The sequence below is a fragment of the Podarcis filfolensis genome (assembly GCF_964270895.1).
Source record: "Podarcis filfolensis genome assembly, chromosome: 13".
Classification (NCBI taxonomy): Eukaryota; Metazoa; Chordata; class Lepidosauria; order Squamata; family Lacertidae; genus Podarcis; species Podarcis filfolensis.
This window is the reverse complement of record NC_139615.1, coordinates 20,646,336-20,666,157: the sequence shown is the minus strand read 5'-3', so window position 1 is coordinate 20,666,157 and position 19,822 is coordinate 20,646,336. Positions and strand designations below refer to the sequence as shown.

Sequence of the window (19,822 nt, the reverse complement as noted above, 5' to 3'; positions counted from 1 at the left end):
TGGCTACCTTGTTTTGATTTGTGTTTGTGCCTTTAAAACTCTGGTTCCTCCTTACATTTCCAGACATTTTATTTTTCAAATCTAGCTTAGTTGCTTCTCATCAGTTGAGCAAAATAAGGTAAGGAAGAAGGAAATACACAGATCGGTCCCCCAGTAGAAGCTCAGTCTTCGAGGGTCAGCATTCAGACCTTCCAAGCTTTCTCTGAGGACAGGCCAACTTGCACGCCAAAGCAAGATGGCCACAGTGAAACACATTGGGAGAAGGTAGGGTGGGTCACAAAAGGACATTGGTTAAGGCCAGGAGAAGGAGTGGAATCAAGAGGGTAGCCAAACTGGTATGGACATCAGTGGCTGCCAATTTCTGTGGCTGTGTGGTGTCTTCAATCCAGTCCATGAAGGAGGTGACTAGGGTGTAGATGCCGGGTTGAGAGCTCTCCACACAACCAAATGTTATGCTCACTCCCGTCAGGAACCAGACATCATTCTGCTGACAGACTAGAGGTCCCCCTGAGTCGCCCTGCCAAGAAAAGGAGACAGGGTCTCCATTACTCTCTTGAGAAGAGGCACCAAAATGCACAGAGGGTTTGATAAGCTGAAACAAATTGCATGAATGTGTTTATTTATCACACTGGTGTCCATTCCTGTTTCTCGTTTTCCAAGTTTGAAGTTCAGTTCTCCACATTTCCACATCAGCTTGCAACTGTTTTTAATAAAAAAAAGTCCTCATGAAATTTAATCAGCGTTTGAGAGCAAATTTCTCCTGATATGAATATTTTTGTACACCATTTTGCCTAATATGCACATTTTTTGCAAAGCAATTGCCTCTGATATAATTCAATTTTACATGTTATTTTGACTAACGTATGTATTAATGCACACACTTTGCTTTGGCACATGCATTTTTTACATATTACTTGACTGGGGAACTACACTGACAAAAAAAGCCCCCCCAAAACATATTTCAAAGGATGGCTGTGTTTGTTTTGCAAAGTGCAAATAAGGTAGCTTTGCCTTAAATGCAAACCGAATAAAAAAAAAATTCCCTTCTCTATCCTAACAAACTGGCATTATATTATGTGACATATTGCTGCTATTCTTTGAGATAATATAAGATCAACACCACTGCCTGTATTTCTGGACTCTCTTGGAGTGTGGTGGGATGGCACTGTCATGACACATACCGCAAAATTTACCACTACACCACCGTCTATATTTTCCAGGGCTGGACACTGCTACTGAAAACAAGTTTTGGTTTGGCTGCGATGACCACAAACTCACAATATTTCTGCCATCGTAGCCTCACAGGCTGCTCCTGTCCCTGCCCTGCAATATCCTACATCATTGCTATAATACTCTGGTTCATGATTCTTACAAAGCAGGCATGCTTCCCAACTTCTGAATACCCAGCACAGATCATGTCATCATAGATGAACCTGTAGCCCTTGGGGATGGTCTTGTCACTACTTATGTTGTGATAGACTCCATTGCAGTCTTCAGCTTCTACGATCAGCACTTCCACCTTCTGTAGGGTCTGAGTGACTAGGGAGCCTTGGGCAAAAGAAAGGAAGCATAAGGCACAGTCTCAAATTTCACCAGACAACATTCATTGCAGCCTTACTGGTTTTTAAGAGCCAACCAGCACATAGTTTGCTGGTTTGGAACACAAAGTTGCCCAGCTTGTAAAGGATGGGCATGTTCTGAATCAGGCTTCATTCCCCACAAAAAAATTCTGCAGCTCAGTGATACAGACCACGCTAGCTCTTTCATCAAATCACAACAAAGTGATTAACAGTGATACCTGCATTGCAAAGGAATGGACTAGGACTCTTTGGGTCCCTTCCAACTCTACTATTTTATGGTTCTATTGGGAACCAACTTAGTAGTCAATAGCACCTCCACCAGGCTGGAAGGTCAGCTCACTAGCTGTGCAACTACGCCCCTAAGAAGTGAGGGACGGGCCAGAAGAGGAGGTGGCCTGTATCCACCTGCATCCTTTGGGTCATGATCTCTGCCAAGGCCAGGTGGAACTTAAGACTGGCTTCAGGGTGAGGTTCAAGCTGGGCACCAGGCAGCATCAAAGCTGAATGCAGGGACCCAAGCTATGCCCCACAACCACAAAGCTACTTTGTTGATTCAGCAGGAGCAAGCTGAGTCTCAGCCCTCTAGAACAGCAGCACAGCTGAGTCTTCATGGTGAACCCCACACATCCTGGAAGATGCTACCTTGCTTAAAGGAGACCAGCTCTCTCCACTAGCCTCATGCTGTGATGGGGTTGGGTGAGTCTCTGGTCACGCTTGGCCCTCCATGGAGTCTTCCCAGTCCAAAGATGGCAGTGCCACCTCCTTTGGCTGGGGTCATGCTGGCCCTACAGGTTCCTCTGGTAGAACTGCTTCTGGGGTGCACTTGAAGGGGACACTGAAACCTGGTTCCTGACACTTTTCTACCATGCTTTCCCCTACTTGTGATCATTGTTATGGGGGCGCTCCTGCCATCTTCCCAACTTCTTATCAACACAGTTTTCTGTCTTCCTAGTCAATATGATTCCCAGCCTCCCACCTAAACTCTTCTTCTCCCCTAAAGCCACAAAACAGCACCATCATCTCCAATAAACAGCCTGACTTAGCAAGACCCCAAGCTCGTTCTTACCTCCTTTAAAGGGGACGCCCCAGCCAGCAATCCAGCACATCATCCCTCCATAGAAGACAAAAGGTTGAAAAGTATTTGGGAGGCAGACAGGCAAAATCATTTTGGAGAAATGCACTGCGTTTGCCAGCTGCACCAGAGCAATATCGGCACTAAGGCCAACTCCAGCATAAAACGGGTGTACTATGATCTTGCTGACACTGGATGAGAACATGGCAGCTGTGGGTGCAGTGAGCTCATATTCCCCCAGGTTTACTCTGTACTCACGTACATTCAGTGGCCTGTGGGAGACAAGGAGCAATCAGTGACTTGCGCAGTGGAAAGGCTTGTGTTCAAATCCTTACTCAGCTCTGAAGTTCACTAGGAATCCTTTGGAAAGGAGCCCACTCTATCTTCAGAGGGTTGCTGGGAGGCTAATCATCAAGTAGTTTCCTCAGAAGAAAACCCATCCCCCCCACACACACATAGGATTTGCTTCCATAGAAACAGGCTTAGATTTTCAGAGAAAAATGGACGAAGTTCCCAAGCGCTGTTCCTGGCTTCTGACACATGCTCTAAACCATTATAATACACCAAATAAGGCTTTAAATCAAGCAGACACTGTGCACTCTCCTTCCTCGGAGGTTTTTAAGCAGAGGTTGGATGGCCATCTGCCATGGATGTTTTAGCTGAGATTCCTACATTGCCGGGGGTTGGACCAGATGATCCTGAATGTCCCTTCCAACTCTACAATTCTATGAATCAGTTGCCAGCATAATAGTGTTAATTCTGCATTTGACATGATGAACTCTTAACTATGAGTAACTATTATAACTATTATTAATGTTGTATTTTATTAAAGTGAATTAATATTACACTTTAGAGAGTCACATTTCAAGTTGTTAACTCTAAACATAGTTTCCAAATTTTGCCATTTTTGGTATCAGCAACATGGATTTCTCTCACTGAAGAATTTCAGTGGTGATGCTGGATCACATGGTGTTGATGATGATTTGTAATCAGGCCCTTCATCCCAAAGGAGCTCAGGGTGGCAAATAGCAAAATGTTAAAACAGTGCAAATTTAAAATCAAGTAAAAGCATTTAAACACAATTTAAAACCGTCTAAACGAATTTAGAGCCTCTAAGAATCCTTTAAAAGCAATTACATTCCCTCATCAAATTCAGGGTTGCCATGACTTGTACCTCTCGGCCATCAAATGCCTGAGTCAACAGGAATGTTAATAAATTCCAAATGAAACCAATACAGAGGGAAACAGGAGCATCTCACCAGGGAGGGCATTCCATAAATGGGGAACCACCAGTGAGAAGTCCCTGTCACACCGTGTCATAGGTCAATGCTAACTGGGCAGCAGCCAGAAGTGGCACCACCAACAGGGCCTCCCGGGCCAATCATAAGGCTCGAAATGGTTGATTAGACAATAATAATAATAATTTATTATTTATACCCCGCCCACCTGGCTGGGCTTCCCCAGCCACTCTGGGCAGCTCCCAACCGAATATTAAAAACACAATACAGCATTAAGCATTAAAAACTTCCCTAAACAGGGCTGCCTCCAGATGTTTTTTAAATGTAAGGTACTTGCTTATTGCCTTGACATCTGATGGGAGGGCGTTTCACAGGGCAGGCGCCACTACCAAGAAGGCCCTCTGCCTGGTTCCGTGTAACCTCACTTCTTGCAATGAGGGAACCGCCAGAAGGTCCTCTGTGCTGGACCTCAGTGTCTGGGCTGAACAATGGGGGTGGAGACGCTCCTTCAGGTATACAGGACTGAGGCTGTTTAGGGCTTTAAAGGTCAGCACCAACACTTTGAATTGTGCTCAGAAATGTACTGGGAGCCAATGCAGATCTCTTGGGACCGGTGTTATATGATCTCGGCGGCCATTCCCAGTCACCAGTCTAGCTGCTGCATTCTGGATTAATTGCAGTTTCCGAGTCACCTTCAAAGGTAGCCCCATGTAGAGCGCACTGCAGTAGTCCAAGCAGGAGATAACAAGAGCATGCACCACTCTGGCGAGACAGTCTACAGGGAGGTAGGGTCTCAGCTTGCATACCAGATGAAGCTGGTAGACAGCTGCCCTGGACACAGAATTAACCTGTGCCTCCTTGGACAGCTGTAAGTCCAAAATGACTCCCAGGCTGCGCACCTGGTCCTTCAGGGGCACAGTTACCCCATAATAATGGTTGGCTGCACTGATCTTCCCAACAGGCTGCTTTCGACTCACCCATCAAAGCAATGGGCAGCTGTCACCACCCACTGAGATGAGATCAGGCTTCCACCGCACACATGTACCCTGTTCCTTCGGATGCTGACGGTCCACGGCCATTCCCCTTCATCAGCTTCCTGCCACCCAGATAAACGAGCGGTGTGCTTCACTTCAGGCTGGCCGCAGGCTGCAGGAAGGAACCCGGAGCAGTCAGAGGGGCAGGGAGCAAAGCTAAGATTGATGAACACCTGCCCCTTGTAGCTATGGACTCACATATCTTCCTCACCTGATTGAGCAGAATTTTTATTGGTACCTGCAAAAGGAAAGGAAGCAGGAGTCAAGAAGGCAGGGTGGGAACTTGTGAGCATTAAGGTGGAGCAGTGGTGGCTGGTCCCCATTGGGACTGATAGGGTGGGAGGCAAGGAGGCCAACAGTAGGTGGTGCCAGAGCTGGCAGAGCCAACTAATTTTCATTTTGCCCCATCCTCCTCCCTACTGAATTCTACAAGGGGCAACACCAAGGAGGAGAAAGCTGCCAGTTAGTGCTACCTTCAGGACTAGAAGCAAGGAAGGAGAATAAGACTTTGTGCTGACCACCAGGCAAGGGCTTTTTCCACCAGGCAAGGGCTTTTTCTACCTGCAGGGGGCAGGGGGAGAGCCAGTGTGGTGTAGTGGTTAAGAGCGGTAGACTCGTAATCTGGGGGACTGGGTTCGCGTCTCCGCTCCTCCACATGCAGCTGCTGGGTGATCTTGGGCCAGTTACACTTCTCTGAAGTCTCTCAGCCTCACTCACCTCACAGTGTGTTTGTTGTGGGGGAGGAAGGGAAAGGAGAATGTTAGCCGCTTTGAGACTCCTTAGGGTAGTCATAAAGCGGGATATCAAATCCAGACTCTTCTTCTTCCCTGGAAAAGACCCTGATGTTGGATAAGATTGAGGGCACAAGGAGAAGGGGACGACAGAGGATGAGATGGTTGGACAGTGCTATAGAAGCAACCAACATGAATTTGACGAAACTCCAGGAGGCAGTGGAAGACAGGAGCGTCTGGCATGCTCTGCTCCATGAGGTCACAAAGAGTCAGACACGACTAATCGACTAAACAACAACATTATGTTATTGATATTTATTGTTTATAAGCCACTTTGTGACTCATGTGAATGAAAAGTGGCATAGGAAGGAAGGAAGGAAGGAAGGAAGGAAGGAAGGAAGGAAGCAAGCAGGCAGGCAGCTGGGGTTTGCCTGAGGGTAGACTGATGTGATGGATAGCCTCCATGGAGATGAGCCCACAGGAACGCCAAGCTAGTCTATGGTGAAGTGTGGCCATGTCAAGAGCATGACAGAGCAAGTCACTAAAAAGCCACAAATGGCCAAAAGGAGATACCTTGGGAAGCTTCTAACACAGCAATGAATCTGCCTCTGGGGTGTTGATAATAAATATCTTCTGAGTTTGGTAGCACAGAAATAGGTGCACGGAGGAAATCCAAACCTCCCAAAAGTCATTGAAAGGCAGACCATGTTTTGGTCCAGCTAAGACTTAGCCACAAGTCTGATCATACAGTACCAGAAAACAGAATTCAAGTCCTCCCACGTTCCAGACTCTGGGCTCCAGATACACAAAGACATCTCTTTTTCAATCACACATTAGAGTTGCCAACCAGATTCTGGCAGGGTCCCAGTGCATTTGATTTCTGCTTGCAAGGGATCAACAAGTGAAATCTTCCCCAATATTGCATCTCCAAAAGAAAAGCAACCCATTTGAATGTTTCCATAAGATGCAGTGGGTCTGGCAAGGGCAAAAAGTGTTCCCAGAGCAGAGGATATAGTTTAAGTATTTGGGGCCCTGGATCTCATTTCTCAAGGCCCCTTAATTCCCACCAAACTTTCACCCCATCTACTAACACAACTGCTTTAACAGCTAGAGTCCACACCTAAGAATCTGCATATCCCCTGGCTTCTAGGGCCTCTTGCTATGACCCACTGTCCTCTCAGTTAAAGCATCCTTGCCCTTTCTCAGTTACTTTCTCAGTTAAAGTATCCACTTTGTATCCCAACCCCAATTCCTCTCCCGCCCCCCAAGAGAATCCAGGAGTCCTGGATCATTCCTTCCCAAAAACAAGCAAAACTGGCAGCTCAGATGGGACACAGAATGGCTGCCATGCCTGGAGGGAAAGAGAACAGGGGTAGTTGTCACATTCCCAGGGGACCACACAGACAAATATACACCACTCCTGATGCCTCACCTCTCAGCAACAGGAGGAGGAGCACAATCTGGGAAGAGCAGAAACTCAGCATAGTCCGGGCAGCCCTGGATCATCCAACTCTGATGCCAACCAGAGAAGAGACTGCTGGGCTTGGCTGCTTAGTCCAAGCAACCTTTGCAGGATCAGTGCACCAGGGAAAGGGCACAACCCAAGAGCTGGTGGTTATTGTCCTGGTGGAGTCTGCTTAGCTGTTCTTTCAACATCTACCACTCCATTCACGATATTTATTTGCAGAAATTTCTACAGCACCAATAATGAGAAAAAGGATAATGTTGGTGAACAGCATAAAACAAACAATAAAATATGACAGTAATAATACTGAACTATCTCATAGGTGGGGGGGTAGGAGAAATGAGGTAATATAGAATTTGGGGGAATAATACAAAATTTGGAGGACTGATACAATACAGAATTTGGGGGATGGCTTCTGATCACAGGTTGTGGTCTGCCCTGCCCTCTATTTAAGCCAGCAAAGCACAACCGCTGTGCTACAAAACCCAACAGGTAAATGATCTTCAGCTCTGCCCGCAGTAGCACTCAGTGTAAACTCAAACACCATCCCATCTCCTCCCAGCCTTTATCCACATCCCAGACCTAAAGTTGTCAAGGCCCCCAGCACCCCAAGGCCTGAAGGGCAAGGGGGTGGGGCTTGTGGTGTCATGATGAGGCAGAGCCACATGATCTCAAAAAGTTGTAAACCCCTGAAAGTCAAAACTCTGCTATAAGGTAACAGCAGCAGGCAACGGGGTAGATGAATCTGTCATTTCAGCTTTTCCCAGTCATTACACATTCCCTCCTCAAAAATGAACATTTCTCCTAATATTTGTATAGTTGTGCACAATTGTTCCTAGTAGAGGCATGTTTTGCAAGCAAAACCTCCTTAACAGAATGCATTCTTGTACATTATTTTCACTAATACACACATTTTTGGATGCACATTCTTTTGAAGAGCTGCATCTGACTATTCAGGCAAGTGCAATTTTCAAAGGAGACAGCTGTGTTCCTATTCACATATTGGTTCAGAAACTTCAATTCATTCATTTTTAACCTATCCTTACTACAGAGTGCATACCAGATTGCTGTTGAAACTCTTATTCCCATTCCAAGATAAAGAACAGCAACTGACACACACAGGATATGAGGGAAACTTATGCCAGTTCCTTTTGGACGGTTTACCACTGCTACTGACCCACTCATGGGGGCTATGAGGTCAATTTAGTACAGTGGTACGTTGGGTTAAGTACTTAATTCATTCTGGAGGTCCGTTCTTAACCTGAAACTGTTCTTAACCTGAAGCACCACTTTAGCTAATGGGGCCTCCTGCTGCTGCCGCGCCGCCGGAGCACGATTTCTGTTCTCATCCTGAAGCAAAGTTCTTAACCCGAGGTACTATTTCTGGGTTAGCGGAGTCTGTAACCTGAAGCATATGTAACCTGTAGCGTATGTAACCCAAGGTACTACTGTATCTGCAAGCAGCCTTGAGTCCCATCAGTGAAAAAGGTGGGGTATTAATAAATTTATTATTACTATTATTATTATTATTATTAGTTATGCCAGGTTACTGCTCAAAGTGAATTGAGCATGCATAAGAGGAGTTTGGACTAGATGACCCACAGAGCCCCTTCCAACTCTACAAGTCTATGATTCTTTGATCTCTTCCTGCCTATTTTCTTCTCTCACACATGCAATACACTTCTTGTTGTCACCAATTCCAAGCTACTTGAATCAGGAGTGCCAACTTGGTCCCGCGACTGTGGGTGCCCAGGGCCGTGGGTGCCATGCAGCATGCATGGCCTTGGCACCGAAATTTGTGGGTGCCAGGTCCCTTCATGGGGATTTTTATGGGTGCTCGGGCACCCAGGGCCCCAGGGAGTTGGCACTTATGACCTGAACCACTCCCAAGTCCAGTCTTTATTTCTAACAAACAAAACAATACAACTGCTTCAAACCAAAGTGGATGGAGTGTGGGTGGAGGAATGGAATGGAGTGGTGGGGCAGGACAGGGCATGGTGGACTAAACACCTCACCCCACCTCCCACTGGTCAAATAAAATATTGATTGGACAACATAGTGCCTGCTGGCCCCTGGTGGCGAGACATGGAGGCACATGCAGATATGCCTAGCAGCCATTTGGTCCCATTGCCCAACTTCATTGTATACTTCAAAAGAGTCAATAATTTGTACTAATTTTTGACTCTGGAAGGTGGCCTCGTGGCCGTGACATCAGCCTGATGAACTCCCCACCACCACCCCATTTTGCTTCATCCCCCTGCTTCATATAACATTTTGCCTGGTGAAGAGCTCGGAACCCGAAAGCTTGCCACGCTTTTGTGGCATGTGATTCAATAATGTATTAAGATTTTAGAGGAGTGTGGTTCCTCATGGGGCAACATGGCTACATTTGTTTTGTTTTTTTACAGAACTTGGTTGTATTTGTATGCAGATTAACATTTTCAAAAGGCACTCCCAACATTTCTCCAGATGTTTTCAAATGTACACTTTGTTGAACCTTGAGCCTTAAATTTAGGCTCAATACTGTGATTGGGAGCTTAAGCTGGTTTGTTAAGCAGGGTCCTGTGCAGCTCACTGGCTGGGGTTTCTCCTAGGCTAGAGGAAAAGTGAACGTTGATGCATACAACACAATAGAAATAGCAATTTCCCAGTCACCTGGACAATAGGGAGAAGCAAATGCAAATCTCAAGTGCGATCACAAAGCGTACATGTCAGGAAGATGGCCTTTTTCTGATATGCAAGGTTTACACACGCAAGCTTGTGGCAAGGGGAGAGGTTGTGCACAGGTGTTAGGGAATCCTCACCTCCCTGTAGTCATAACTGACCACACCCTGGAATAATCCCTTATCATTGAGACTCCAGTAATTTTGTAAAAAGCTGGCCCTTTCTACCTGTAGTTGTCAGATTATGGCTACATGTAAATGTAACGATGCATTTTGTCGCCCATAAAAATCGCACAGGGATTCCACAGGTCTCCTCCAAAAGCAATAATGAATGAGTCAAGGATTGGTGCAAAGAGAAGAGCCTCTTTTCTCCAGCCAACATCCAAACTGTCAGTTGGCTGCCGTTATGAGTGAGCAATGGACTCAATAGAGTCCATGAAACACAATGCTACAAAATGGTGGTCCTTCCAAGAAGTGGGGGGGGGGTCCTTCTCAAGATGGCAGCAGCCTCAGTCCACAGTTGACCACCTCATCCCAGCGGTCGTTGGGCAGCCTCCTTTGGCTCGGGGATGCGGAAACGACCTTCCTAAGATGGCTCCCGGCGATCGCCGTTTCTATCCTTCCTTGTAAGGCTTGCTGTCAAGGCTTAGACAGGGTTAAAACACCAGTGATAAGGATTAAATGCTTCCCCGGAGAACAGAGAGACGCAGGAGCCTTGACAGACGGATAGCATGACGGCAACCTTTGACCTCCCCCAAACTGGCGGAAGCAAGCCCCCCGCGCTGCCGCCTCATAAAATGGGACTTGGGAAGAGAATTTATGTGCGGAGACGACCTTCTCAGCATGGCTGCGTTTGAGCGCGCCCTTCGCAAGATGGCGGCGATTCCTGTCATAACCTGCCTGCCTTCCCCGCCCCGCCCGCACCACCACCACTCTCCGCTCTCTCTTTTATCTCTATGGTTCCTTCTCGAGCGTCCCTTTGACTTAGTTGTCTATGGTCTTCCGCACCCAATCGAAAGCAGCCGAGCGCTCCCGAAGCGCATGCGCCGCTCCGCTCCTTCCGTCAAACCCGGCTGGGCCGTCCCGAGGTTGCGGTGCATGTTGGGATACTGGGGGTTCTGCTGCTTTTTCCTCTCTGGGGGGTCTGGGCTGAGGTTGCGGCTGCAGAGATGGTGAGTAGGGGAGGGGGAGCAGGAGAGGAGGGAGGGGGGACAGTCGGCAATAATAACAATAGTGCTGGTAGTAATAATAGTGGCAGGGATAGGGATACTCTCCCTCCCACTTCCTCCGCCGGCCCCCGCCCCTCCGCCGGCCCCCTTCACCCTTTTCTACACCCCCCATGACCCAGGTTTAAGCATCTCCCTCCCGACCCCCAGCGCCTCCCCCCCCCCACTCCGCCCCATCTTTTTCATATATTCATTTCTTTTTGCCCTCTTACCCTCCAATCCCCCTGTTCTCTGCCTCCCCCTCACCCCCTACCATGTTATTTCGTGGCAACCATTCCTTTCCCCTTTTTGGGTAGCAACCCTTTCCAGCCCCCCTCAGTTTCCCTTGTCCAAACGGGAGGAGGTCCCTCCGCGTCTCGTCCTCTTCTTCCCTTTCCTGTTTCCCTCTCTGCCCAGCATTGGGTGTGTGCGCTCCCTTGCTGTTGTTCACACTAATAATAGCGTCCAGGCGGTGTTTTTTTTAATCCTCCCCTTCCTCCATGAAGCCCAGGGCCGTGTTTGTGGTTCTGCTCCGGCCCCCGAAATTTAATGCTTACAACAGCCCTGTGTGGTAGGTTGGGCTGGGAAGGGATGATTGGCACACGGTGGAGCAGGAAGTTTCACAGTCCCCGCCCCTTTTTTCTGGAAGAATCTGAACTCTAGCCCCACTCTAGAATGCACCCATGACACCCAATGACCTGGTTATAGTCCTTTCTGTCTTTCTGCAAAGCATGCCTCATTTCTACTGTCACCCACCCACCAACATCTATCCTGTGTTGCTAATTCTGGCATGCCACAAACGCACGTTAACACACACAGACTATGGTTGCATTGTGTTGTGGAGCATCACTAGCAAATAGGGAAGAGGATGAGCTTCCTATGTTAGGTGACCTCTTATCTAAGATTTCCACCCACTCCCTAGTAAGGTTAAATGAGCTGTTTGACGCTTCTGAAGCAAGGCTGTCCGTGCTGATTTATGTCGACAAAAAAGCCAAGAAGTTGAGGGGAGTGGAAAATGCATTCAGTGATATTTCAGGATTACAGGAGTGGCAAGGAAAGGTTGAAGAGCCTGAGTGCTCTTAGTTTGTGGAGCTGGGGGGGGGGGGATAAGACTTTTCAATATAAGAGGTTGCTTGAAGCAGGATGCCAACCTACAGCCGCTGAGAGTTGGGTGAGAGAAAGCTGTATTTGTTCTATTATTGTTTTTGTTGTTATTTTACTCCATCCTTCCTTGGGCTTCAAGGGGTGGGGTGGGACTTGGGTCTCATCCTGTCCTATGGTGGGTCAAGACACCAATCTTTTCTTGTTTCCTAATTAAACTTGAGAGAAGGGGAAAGTGTTTAAAGGTGGCTTCTGTGTCTGAAAATGCAGAAGACAATTGCTCTAAGGAGCTGAGGGAAACATACACAGTCATTCTCACCCCACGCAATGTTATTGTCAAAACCACCCTGTGAGGTATGGTAGACTAAAGGAAAGTGACTAGCCTGAGATCACCCAGTCAGCAGGGGTGTCATACAGATTTTCTTACTCCGGGAGATGTAACCAGCAAAGGATTGGTTTGTGTAGAATGGGTTGATTAAGCATCAGTGGCACTGTGGGTAAAACCTCAGCGCCTAGGACTTGCCGATCGCATGGTCGGCGGTTCGAATCCCCGCGGTGGGGTGCGCTCCCATTGCTCGGTCCCAGCGCCTGCCAACCTAGCAGTTCGAAAGCACCCCTGGGTGCAAGTAGATAAATAGGGACCGCTTACTAGCGGGAAGGTAAACGGCGTTTCCATGTGCGGCTCTGGCTCGCCAGAGCAGCTTCGTCACGCTGGCCACGTGACCCGGAAGTGTCTGCGGACAGCGCTGGCTCCCGGCCTATAGAGTGAGATGAGCGCACAACCCTAGAGTCTGTCAAGACTGGCCCGTACGGGCAGGGGTACCTTTACCTTTAAGAGAGGCTTCCTTTCATGGTGAAGGAGAAGCTAAATGGCCTTTCAGAGACCCTCAAATTCTTAATGGAAAGGTATCCAAGACAGTCCTAAGATTTTCAACAGAGGAGAAAAGACTGTAGATTACACCTCAAAGAAAATGAGCTGGAAAATTATGCCCACATATGTGAGAACAAAGGCTAATGTGGATACTTGAAATTATGTATCTGCATTATATGCAGTGTCAAAACTGCTGCACTGCCTATTGTGGGGTATTACTGTTTTAGAATTTGTCAGCCCTAAAGAGGAAAGATGTTGAGTCTTCCCCTGAAACAAGATCCAGTGAACACATTTAGAAATCAAAATACTGGGCCAATGGGGAGGAAACAGTCTGCATTTGGAGCTCTTTATCACTTTTGTTACCGTATTTCAGTGCATGAACATCTGACCTTGCAATAATGAGACAAGTTGGGATTCTTTCAGTTCCAACATGAATGGAGACTGTTCCATGCTAGTTTGACTTATTAAAGGATATTTATTTATTTTATTTATGAATTGTTTCCTATGAAACATCTGAAAGTGATTTAATTAAAATACAATAAAAACATATTAAACCATTGCATATGTAAAAAATAATTTCGGATCCCATATCCCATTAGGGTAAAAAAACTTCGCTTAGAAAGCTTGTTGAGAGAAGTAAGTCTTCCACAGGTGCTGAAAAGCCAATATAAACACCACATGATATGCAGCAGTTGCTGTCCATTGAGCACTTTGACTTGCATACCTGCAAAATGCTGGTATGTACCATGAGAACATGGTATTAACCTTGTTTACCCAAATTCAAAAGAAATAAGTTACACCTGGATGCTGTCATTGTGCCAGGGGCATGTTGCACCTTTTGCCAAAAGAATTTTAAAGACTAGTCTACACATGCAGCAGAATGAGTTGATTGGATACTGAGGTGGTACAGCAGACTTTACCACATCAGGACGCAGGTGGGACACCACACTTTGGACTGCTCCTCCGTGTAAAAATGCCCTGCAAGCAGAAAACTAGAACACTAGAAAGAGAGGTTCTAGGCTAGATGCTGCTGTGCTAGTTCTCTAACAAAAGTGGAGTTGTTGTTTTTTGTTTTTAAGCTTTGGGGAGGATTTTGAAAATGTTGCTTTTTCCCCACCTACAGTCTGAAGTGGTTCAGTGCCTTCCACCAACTTGTACAGCTTTCAGGGTGTCTTTGTTTGGTTCAAACAACTGTTAAGGAGAAGATTTCATTGCACGCAAAAAAAATCCTGGGTTGGTGTCTCCAGTTGAAAGGATTGGGGAGAGGGTGGTGGCAAAAACTGAAGCCATAGAAAACCCAGTGTCAATTGGAGCTGAGCTATCTGGTCAAATAGTCAGACATAGTATAATGCAGGTTTCTATGAGTTGCTCCAACCTGTAAATAGCCACTCACATGGACACTTGTGAAAGGTCATAACTGCCTTTATGAAAGTGAGTAGGAACACTCTTGAGAACTTAGAGGTTCTCTCTCTTCTTTCTTTTTAAAGTTATAAATGGCTTCCACGGCTCAAGCTCCTGAAAAGGTGTTGTGCATCAGCGAATACAGTGGTGCCTCGCAAGACGAAAAGAATCCGTTCTGCGAGTCTCTTCGTCTAGCGGTTTTTTCGTCTTACGAAGCAAGCCCATTGACGGATTAGCGCTATTAGCGGCTTAGCGGATAAGCGGCTTAGCGGCTTAGAAAAAGGGGGGGGGGAACCCGCAGGAACTCGCAAGACATTTTCGTCTTGCGAAGCACGCCCATAGGAGATACGTTTTGCGAAGCACCTCCAAAACGGAAAACTCTTTCGTCTAGCGAGTTTTCCGTCTTGCGAGGCATTCGTCTTGCGGGGCACCACTGTACTTGCTCACCATCCATTGCCACTTTTCCATTTGACAGGACGTCTTTTTAATGATCCGACGTCACAAGACGACCATCTTCACAGACGCCAAGGAGTCCAGTACGGTGTATGAGCTGAAAAGAATTGTTGAGGGGATACTTAAGAGACCCCCAGAAGAACAAAGGCTATACAAGGTAACGGGGGGGGGATGCTTTTTCTCACTGCAGAGCATACCCCAATATCCCCTCCCTGTAGATTGCAGCTATTATAATAACAGCTGGTCTGGTCAACTTTTGTATACGGTAAGGGTGGAGAGAGAGATGACGCCCTTTGCCTAGGGGGGCAAAATTATCTTGGGGCCCAACCCTGGGCAGCGGTGATGCCCCTGGGATTCCCCCTTGTCCTTAGTCCCTGCCCTCTCAGGGTAATGCCACTGCCCACAGATGGAGTGGAGCAGAGCTCAAGGCTGTGGGGGGCCTCCCCATTGTGAAAAGCATAGGGTTGTGGATTTACCAAACACGTTGGCTTAGTTTTTCACTCCGCTCCTCTCACAGCCTGCTGGAATGCCCCAGAACAAGTCTTGAAATATCAGCTCTACCCTTCAATCCTACTGTTGCTCATTAAACACCCATCCCCATCACTCCCCCCCCCCCCAGGATGCATGCTGTTGTGACAATGGTGTGTGCCTTTGCATGCTCCAATCTGCTGGTGTTATGGGGCCACGTTACAGCCTGTCCTCACAGAGGCAATCTCTGCTGTTCTTTACCCACCCCACTGCAGCAGAAGTTGTGTTGTGCTACCAGGTTAGTTTTTTGGGGTTTTTTGTGCATTGCTAAGATTTAATTTGTTGTGCAATTGCCACTTCACCTTCCAGGATGACCAACTGTTGGATGACAGCAAAACCCTCGGAGACTGTGGCTTCACCAGCCAGACAGCACGACCTCAGGCCCCAGCAACAGTTGGCTTGGCCTTCAGAGCCAGTGGTGAGTTGGGGTGTCTTGCTTTCTAGATTTGGGAAGGGGAAGGAATAAAATTTATTTGTGCCATGCATCTGTTGTCTGCCCTACAATTTGGGTACTTTTAGGCTGACTAGCCATTAAATCACCTGTTGCCATTCACATTGGTGGAAATTATCAGAGCACCCGTTGCCTTGTGCAGGAATGAGTCGGTGGGAAGAATCTGGGTGCTGCGGATCCTTGGCTTTTTCTCTTGACCCTTTTTGACAAGGCGAATAGTGTGTAGCTGCTGCTTTGGGGCAGAAAGCTGTCTTGCAGTGCAAAGGAATATAGGGGAAGCCGATAGGTAGTTTCTTTCCCCTTAGTTTGCAGGAGGCAAAGCAGAGAAATGCTACAATAATTTCACCCAATTCAAAGCATCTGTGCGAAACAGTATAGAAGTAAAATCCTCTTTTTAAGAAAGACGTGTTGGGGCTGATGTGGGAGTAAGCAGCTGCTATTTTGCATTGCACTCTGCTCACCCGTGCCTTTACAAAAGCTTTCAGTTAAGGGGTTGGAAACCTCAGGCCTGGGATACAAATGCGGTCCTCTCTGCCTGGTCTTCAGAACTCTTCCCCAGGACACATCCGTGCACCAGCCATGCTTTGCATCCTCCTTGTGTCTTTTTGACTGTCTGAAACCTGTCCTTGAACTTGCGGCGATGCCTCTCGTTTGCCTAGATAGAGAGGGGTGTGCGAGTGTGTGTTGAAAATTAGCCCACTGTGCAAATGGAAAATTTGCCTTCGTTGCTCTGCACTCTTTGACCGCAGGCCTTGTCCACCACCCTTGGGCCGCTCTTGGTTGACTTTTGGAATTGTTTGGTTCCATTCTTGCTAGTTGCCAGCTTGCACAAATTCAAACTTACTGTGTCGTCTTCTCCTCTTTCTCCTCTCGTGCAGAAGATGCCTTTGAGCCCCTCCGCATTGATCCCTTCTCCAGCCCCCCGGAGCTCCCAGACGTGATGAAGCCCCAGGACTCTGGCAGCAGCGCCAACGAGCAAGCGGTGCAGTGAGAGGCCAGAGGGAGACGGAGCAAGCTGCACAACCCGTGGCGCCCCTTCCCCACCACCCACTCCCTCCCTCAACCCTCCAGCGTGGAGAGAGACATGGCACTGTCCCACCCCTCCAATCCAGATCCCCCTTTTACTCCACCCCTCTCTATACAAGACCACACCTCCTTCCAAGCCCCTCCCCACTCATCAAACAGAGCAATGTTTTCATTTTTGGTTTTGGAAACAATAAAAGTTCAGCTGGTTTTTTTTTCCCCTTGTCTTGTGTTGTGGGCCTGTGCTATGAAACACAAAAAGAACCCTGCTTTCGGGGACTGGGATCATGTCGTGACAACTAGCGAAAGTTTATGCCACACTGAATTTGTGGTGGTCTTTGAGATTCCAGCAAGCAGAGTCTTACGAGACCTTAAAGACTAGGACAGGCTCCCACTCTGGAATTTGTTGTGTGCTAAAAATGCTCTTCTAAGCCCCAGGGTAGGTATATTGTCAGCGAACAAATGTTAATAGCCATCTCCCATCATGCTGGTGGGAACTTGAGTCCAACAACTTTTTTATTATTGGATTATCACATTGCAGAGCCAGTGTGGTATAGTGGTTAAGAGCGATAGACTCGTAATCTGGGGAACCGGGTTCACGTCTCCGCTCCTCCACATGCAGCTGCTGGGTGACCTTGGGCTAGTTACACTTCTCTGAAGTCTCTCAGCCCCACTCACCTCACAGAGTGTTTGTTGTGGGGGAGGAAGGGAAAGGAGAATGTTAGCCGCTTTGAGACTCCTTCGGGTAGTGATAAAGTGGGATATCAAATCCAAACTCTTCTTCTCTTCTTCTTAAAGATGACTCAGAAACTCAACTAGTCAAAATACAGCAGCCAGATACTGACTTGGGTTCTGTTGGATCTCATAGAACTCCTTTAAAAACAGCTGCACTGGTTGCCAGTTCATTTCTGGGTCCAATTCAAGGTGCTCACATTCATGTGTGAAGCCCTAAATGACTCAGGCCCCAGCTACATTAAATACCACCTCCTTCCCTACAGACCCTCTCAAGTGCTGAGAGGCAGAGGGACCATCTTGGTAGTTCCTCTGCCCTCAGAGGCTTGTGAGGCAGTAGCCCAGGAGAAAGCATTTTCTATGGCAGACCTTTAGTTGTGGAACTCCTGACACAGGCATTTATGGCGCCTTTATTTTTGTTTCTGGTAACAGCTGAAGATGCACCTCTTTACCCTGGCTTTTGACATTTAAGGTGCATATTTTTAGAACCCACCTTAATTCTGTGGTGGCAATTTGTTTTAAACTGTTTGTAGAAATGTGTTTTGATTTTGTAACCCACCTTGTGGCCCTGAGGTAAATAAAGGGTGGGTAATAAATTATAACATCTTGGCCATAGGTTCCCCATCCATAAACTGGGCCAACTGCCAAGTTGCAGGCTGGCTGTACTTGGAGAAACCCTTGTTTTAAGATCTTTCAGCATGGCTAGTACCCAAAATTTTCAAGGATAATCTTCATGGTCTTCAAGCAGCACATTTTGTTCCCCAGCCACTGGGCCTTTTTTAAAAATGGAAATAAAACACAACTTGAGGCACTTTTGAAAGTGGAGGTGGTCCTTTAGATGGCACTAGATTCCCATCAGCCATCCAGCATGGTCAATGGTCAGGGATGATGAGAGTTGTCATTCAACATCTGGAGGGCCCCAGATTTTTCTTCTCTAAGGGTATTGGTTTTTAATTTATTGGTCTTTTAAGATTTCACAAGGCTTTGCTGATTTTGATGGAGCAGACTAACGCAGCAAAACCCTTTGCAGCTCGTTAAAGGGTTCCTACCACAGAGCGTCATTATTATCTTTTCGCAAGTCCATGGAGTTCCTTGTCAGTATTTCATACAGCTTCAAATTCCCATTTAACTTACCTGAATGTGTAGATCACCTCTGCATTGAGCTACTAGCAATGCCCTAAAGGCTATTATCATTTTTCTGATTGGGAGCCACCTTGGGGTGGCACCCCCTTTCTTTGTAGAGTATATATGTGCTAAAATAGTTGCAAGGTAAGAAAAGAGGCTATTAAAATTACCCATCTAAAGCATGGCCAGGAAGCAATCCCGTCTGGGTCAGGCTCTCTCATTTCAGAAACCAGCAGATTTGCAAGAACGGATTCCTATTAAAATATATGCCGTTCAATGGGCTTAAAAGAACAGCTCTTGCTCAGGTTTTTGTTTTTTTAATTCATAGAATCGTAGAGTTGGAAGGGACACAGAGGGTCATCTAGTCCAGCCCCCTGCAATGCAGGAATCTTTTTGCCTGATGTAGGGCTGGACCCCACAACCTTGAGATTAAGAGCCTCATGCTCTACTGAGCTATAGTTGCACATACACTCCACATCTGGCACTGAACATCTGGAGATTCAGGATACTATTCGGAGGGGGTTCTTTTGTGGAGCAATTTCATGACAGATATCTCTTCCTAAACAAACACGTTAATGTGGCTGGGTAGATTGGTGGAAGCCTGAACCAACTGTCCTGTTGCCACTGAAGGTGCATATCGGGGATGGGGAACTATGCCCCCTGCTATGGGTTGTTGGTCTACAGATTCCATCATCCCTGGCCATGAACAAGCTGGGTGGGAGCTGATGGGGCATATCTTCCCTATCCCTAGATTATGTGAAATGGCAAGGTGTTGGGAGGCAGAGAAGAGAAGGATCACAGGTTTTTACAGCCCTCGCTTTCACTTCCCGGGAGGGGGGGGAGAAGTCTAAACTCGTAAATAGGAGGAACAAACCACCAGGTGGTGTTAAAACAGTTTTAAAAGCAAAAGATAGTTGGGGAGTCATTTTGAGGCGTGCTGGTCTAGAAGCTGGATTCAAGCGGCCTAGCCTTGTCACGAACGTCAAGTTGTTCTCTCTCGCCTCAACCAACCATCCTAAGACACCTCACAGACTTGTTGGAGATTAAAAAATAACAACTATGTATGCTGGCTGCATTAAAACAGGTGGCTCAAGCAGAGGGGATAGGAGTGGTTCAAAGCAGGGGACGTTAGTGAGAAATACAAACGTA

At 47.1% G+C, this 19,822-nt stretch overlaps 2 protein-coding genes across 10 annotated transcripts; one reads left to right on the top strand and one right to left on the bottom strand.

The window, feature by feature from the left end:
- Positions 1-51: 51 nt before the first annotated feature.
- LOC310746587 (serine protease 27-like) lies at positions 52-10,705 on the bottom strand. Of its 9 annotated transcripts, none has more exons than XM_083580502.1 (7): positions 10,618-10,705; positions 7,088-7,348; positions 5,136-5,162; positions 4,868-5,036; positions 2,647-2,924; positions 1,373-1,548; positions 52-517 (listed from the first exon to the last, which is right to left on the bottom strand). In XM_083580502.1, exons 2-7 carry the CDS (start codon positions 7,137-7,139, stop codon positions 275-277), a joined length of 945 nt encoding a protein of 314 aa, XP_083436628.1. In that variant the 5' UTR covers positions 7,140-7,348; positions 10,618-10,705; the 3' UTR covers positions 52-274. The 9 variants fall into 9 exon arrangements, with proteins under 9 accessions (XP_083436628.1, XP_083436625.1, XP_083436626.1 ...); XM_083580499.1 differs by having other exon boundaries at positions 10,012-10,653; XM_083580500.1 differs by having other exon boundaries at positions 9,925-10,628.
- An 89-nt stretch (positions 10,706-10,794) lies between these two features.
- Positions 10,795-17,034, top strand: ELOB (elongin B). Its single transcript, XM_083580532.1, has 4 exons — positions 10,795-10,955; positions 14,837-14,971; positions 15,652-15,760; positions 16,672-17,034. Exons 1-4 carry the CDS (start codon positions 10,953-10,955, stop codon positions 16,782-16,784), a joined length of 360 nt encoding a protein of 119 aa, XP_083436658.1. The 5' UTR covers positions 10,795-10,952; the 3' UTR covers positions 16,785-17,034.
- The last annotated feature ends 2,788 nt before the right edge of the window (positions 17,035-19,822 follow it).

Coding starts and splice junctions, on each gene's coding strand:
- LOC310746587 (XM_083580498.1), bottom strand. CDS start 10,165: ATGTTGGCTGGAGAAAAGAGGCTCTTCTCTTTGCACCAATCCTTGACT. Junction 5,163..10,011: donor CCATAATCTGACAACTACAG/GTAGAAAGGGCC, acceptor TTCCTTTTGCAG/GTACCAATAAAAATTCTGCT. Junction 2,925..4,867: donor GCTGCCCATTGCTTTGATGG/GTGAGTCGAAAG, acceptor TGTCTCCCACAG/GCCACTGAATGTACGTGAGT.
- ELOB (XM_083580532.1), top strand. Junction 14,972..15,651: donor AAGAACAAAGGCTATACAAG/GTAACGGGGGGG, acceptor TTCACCTTCCAG/GATGACCAACTGTTGGATGA. Junction 15,761..16,671: donor CTTGGCCTTCAGAGCCAGTG/GTGAGTTGGGGT, acceptor CCTCTCGTGCAG/AAGATGCCTTTGAGCCCCTC.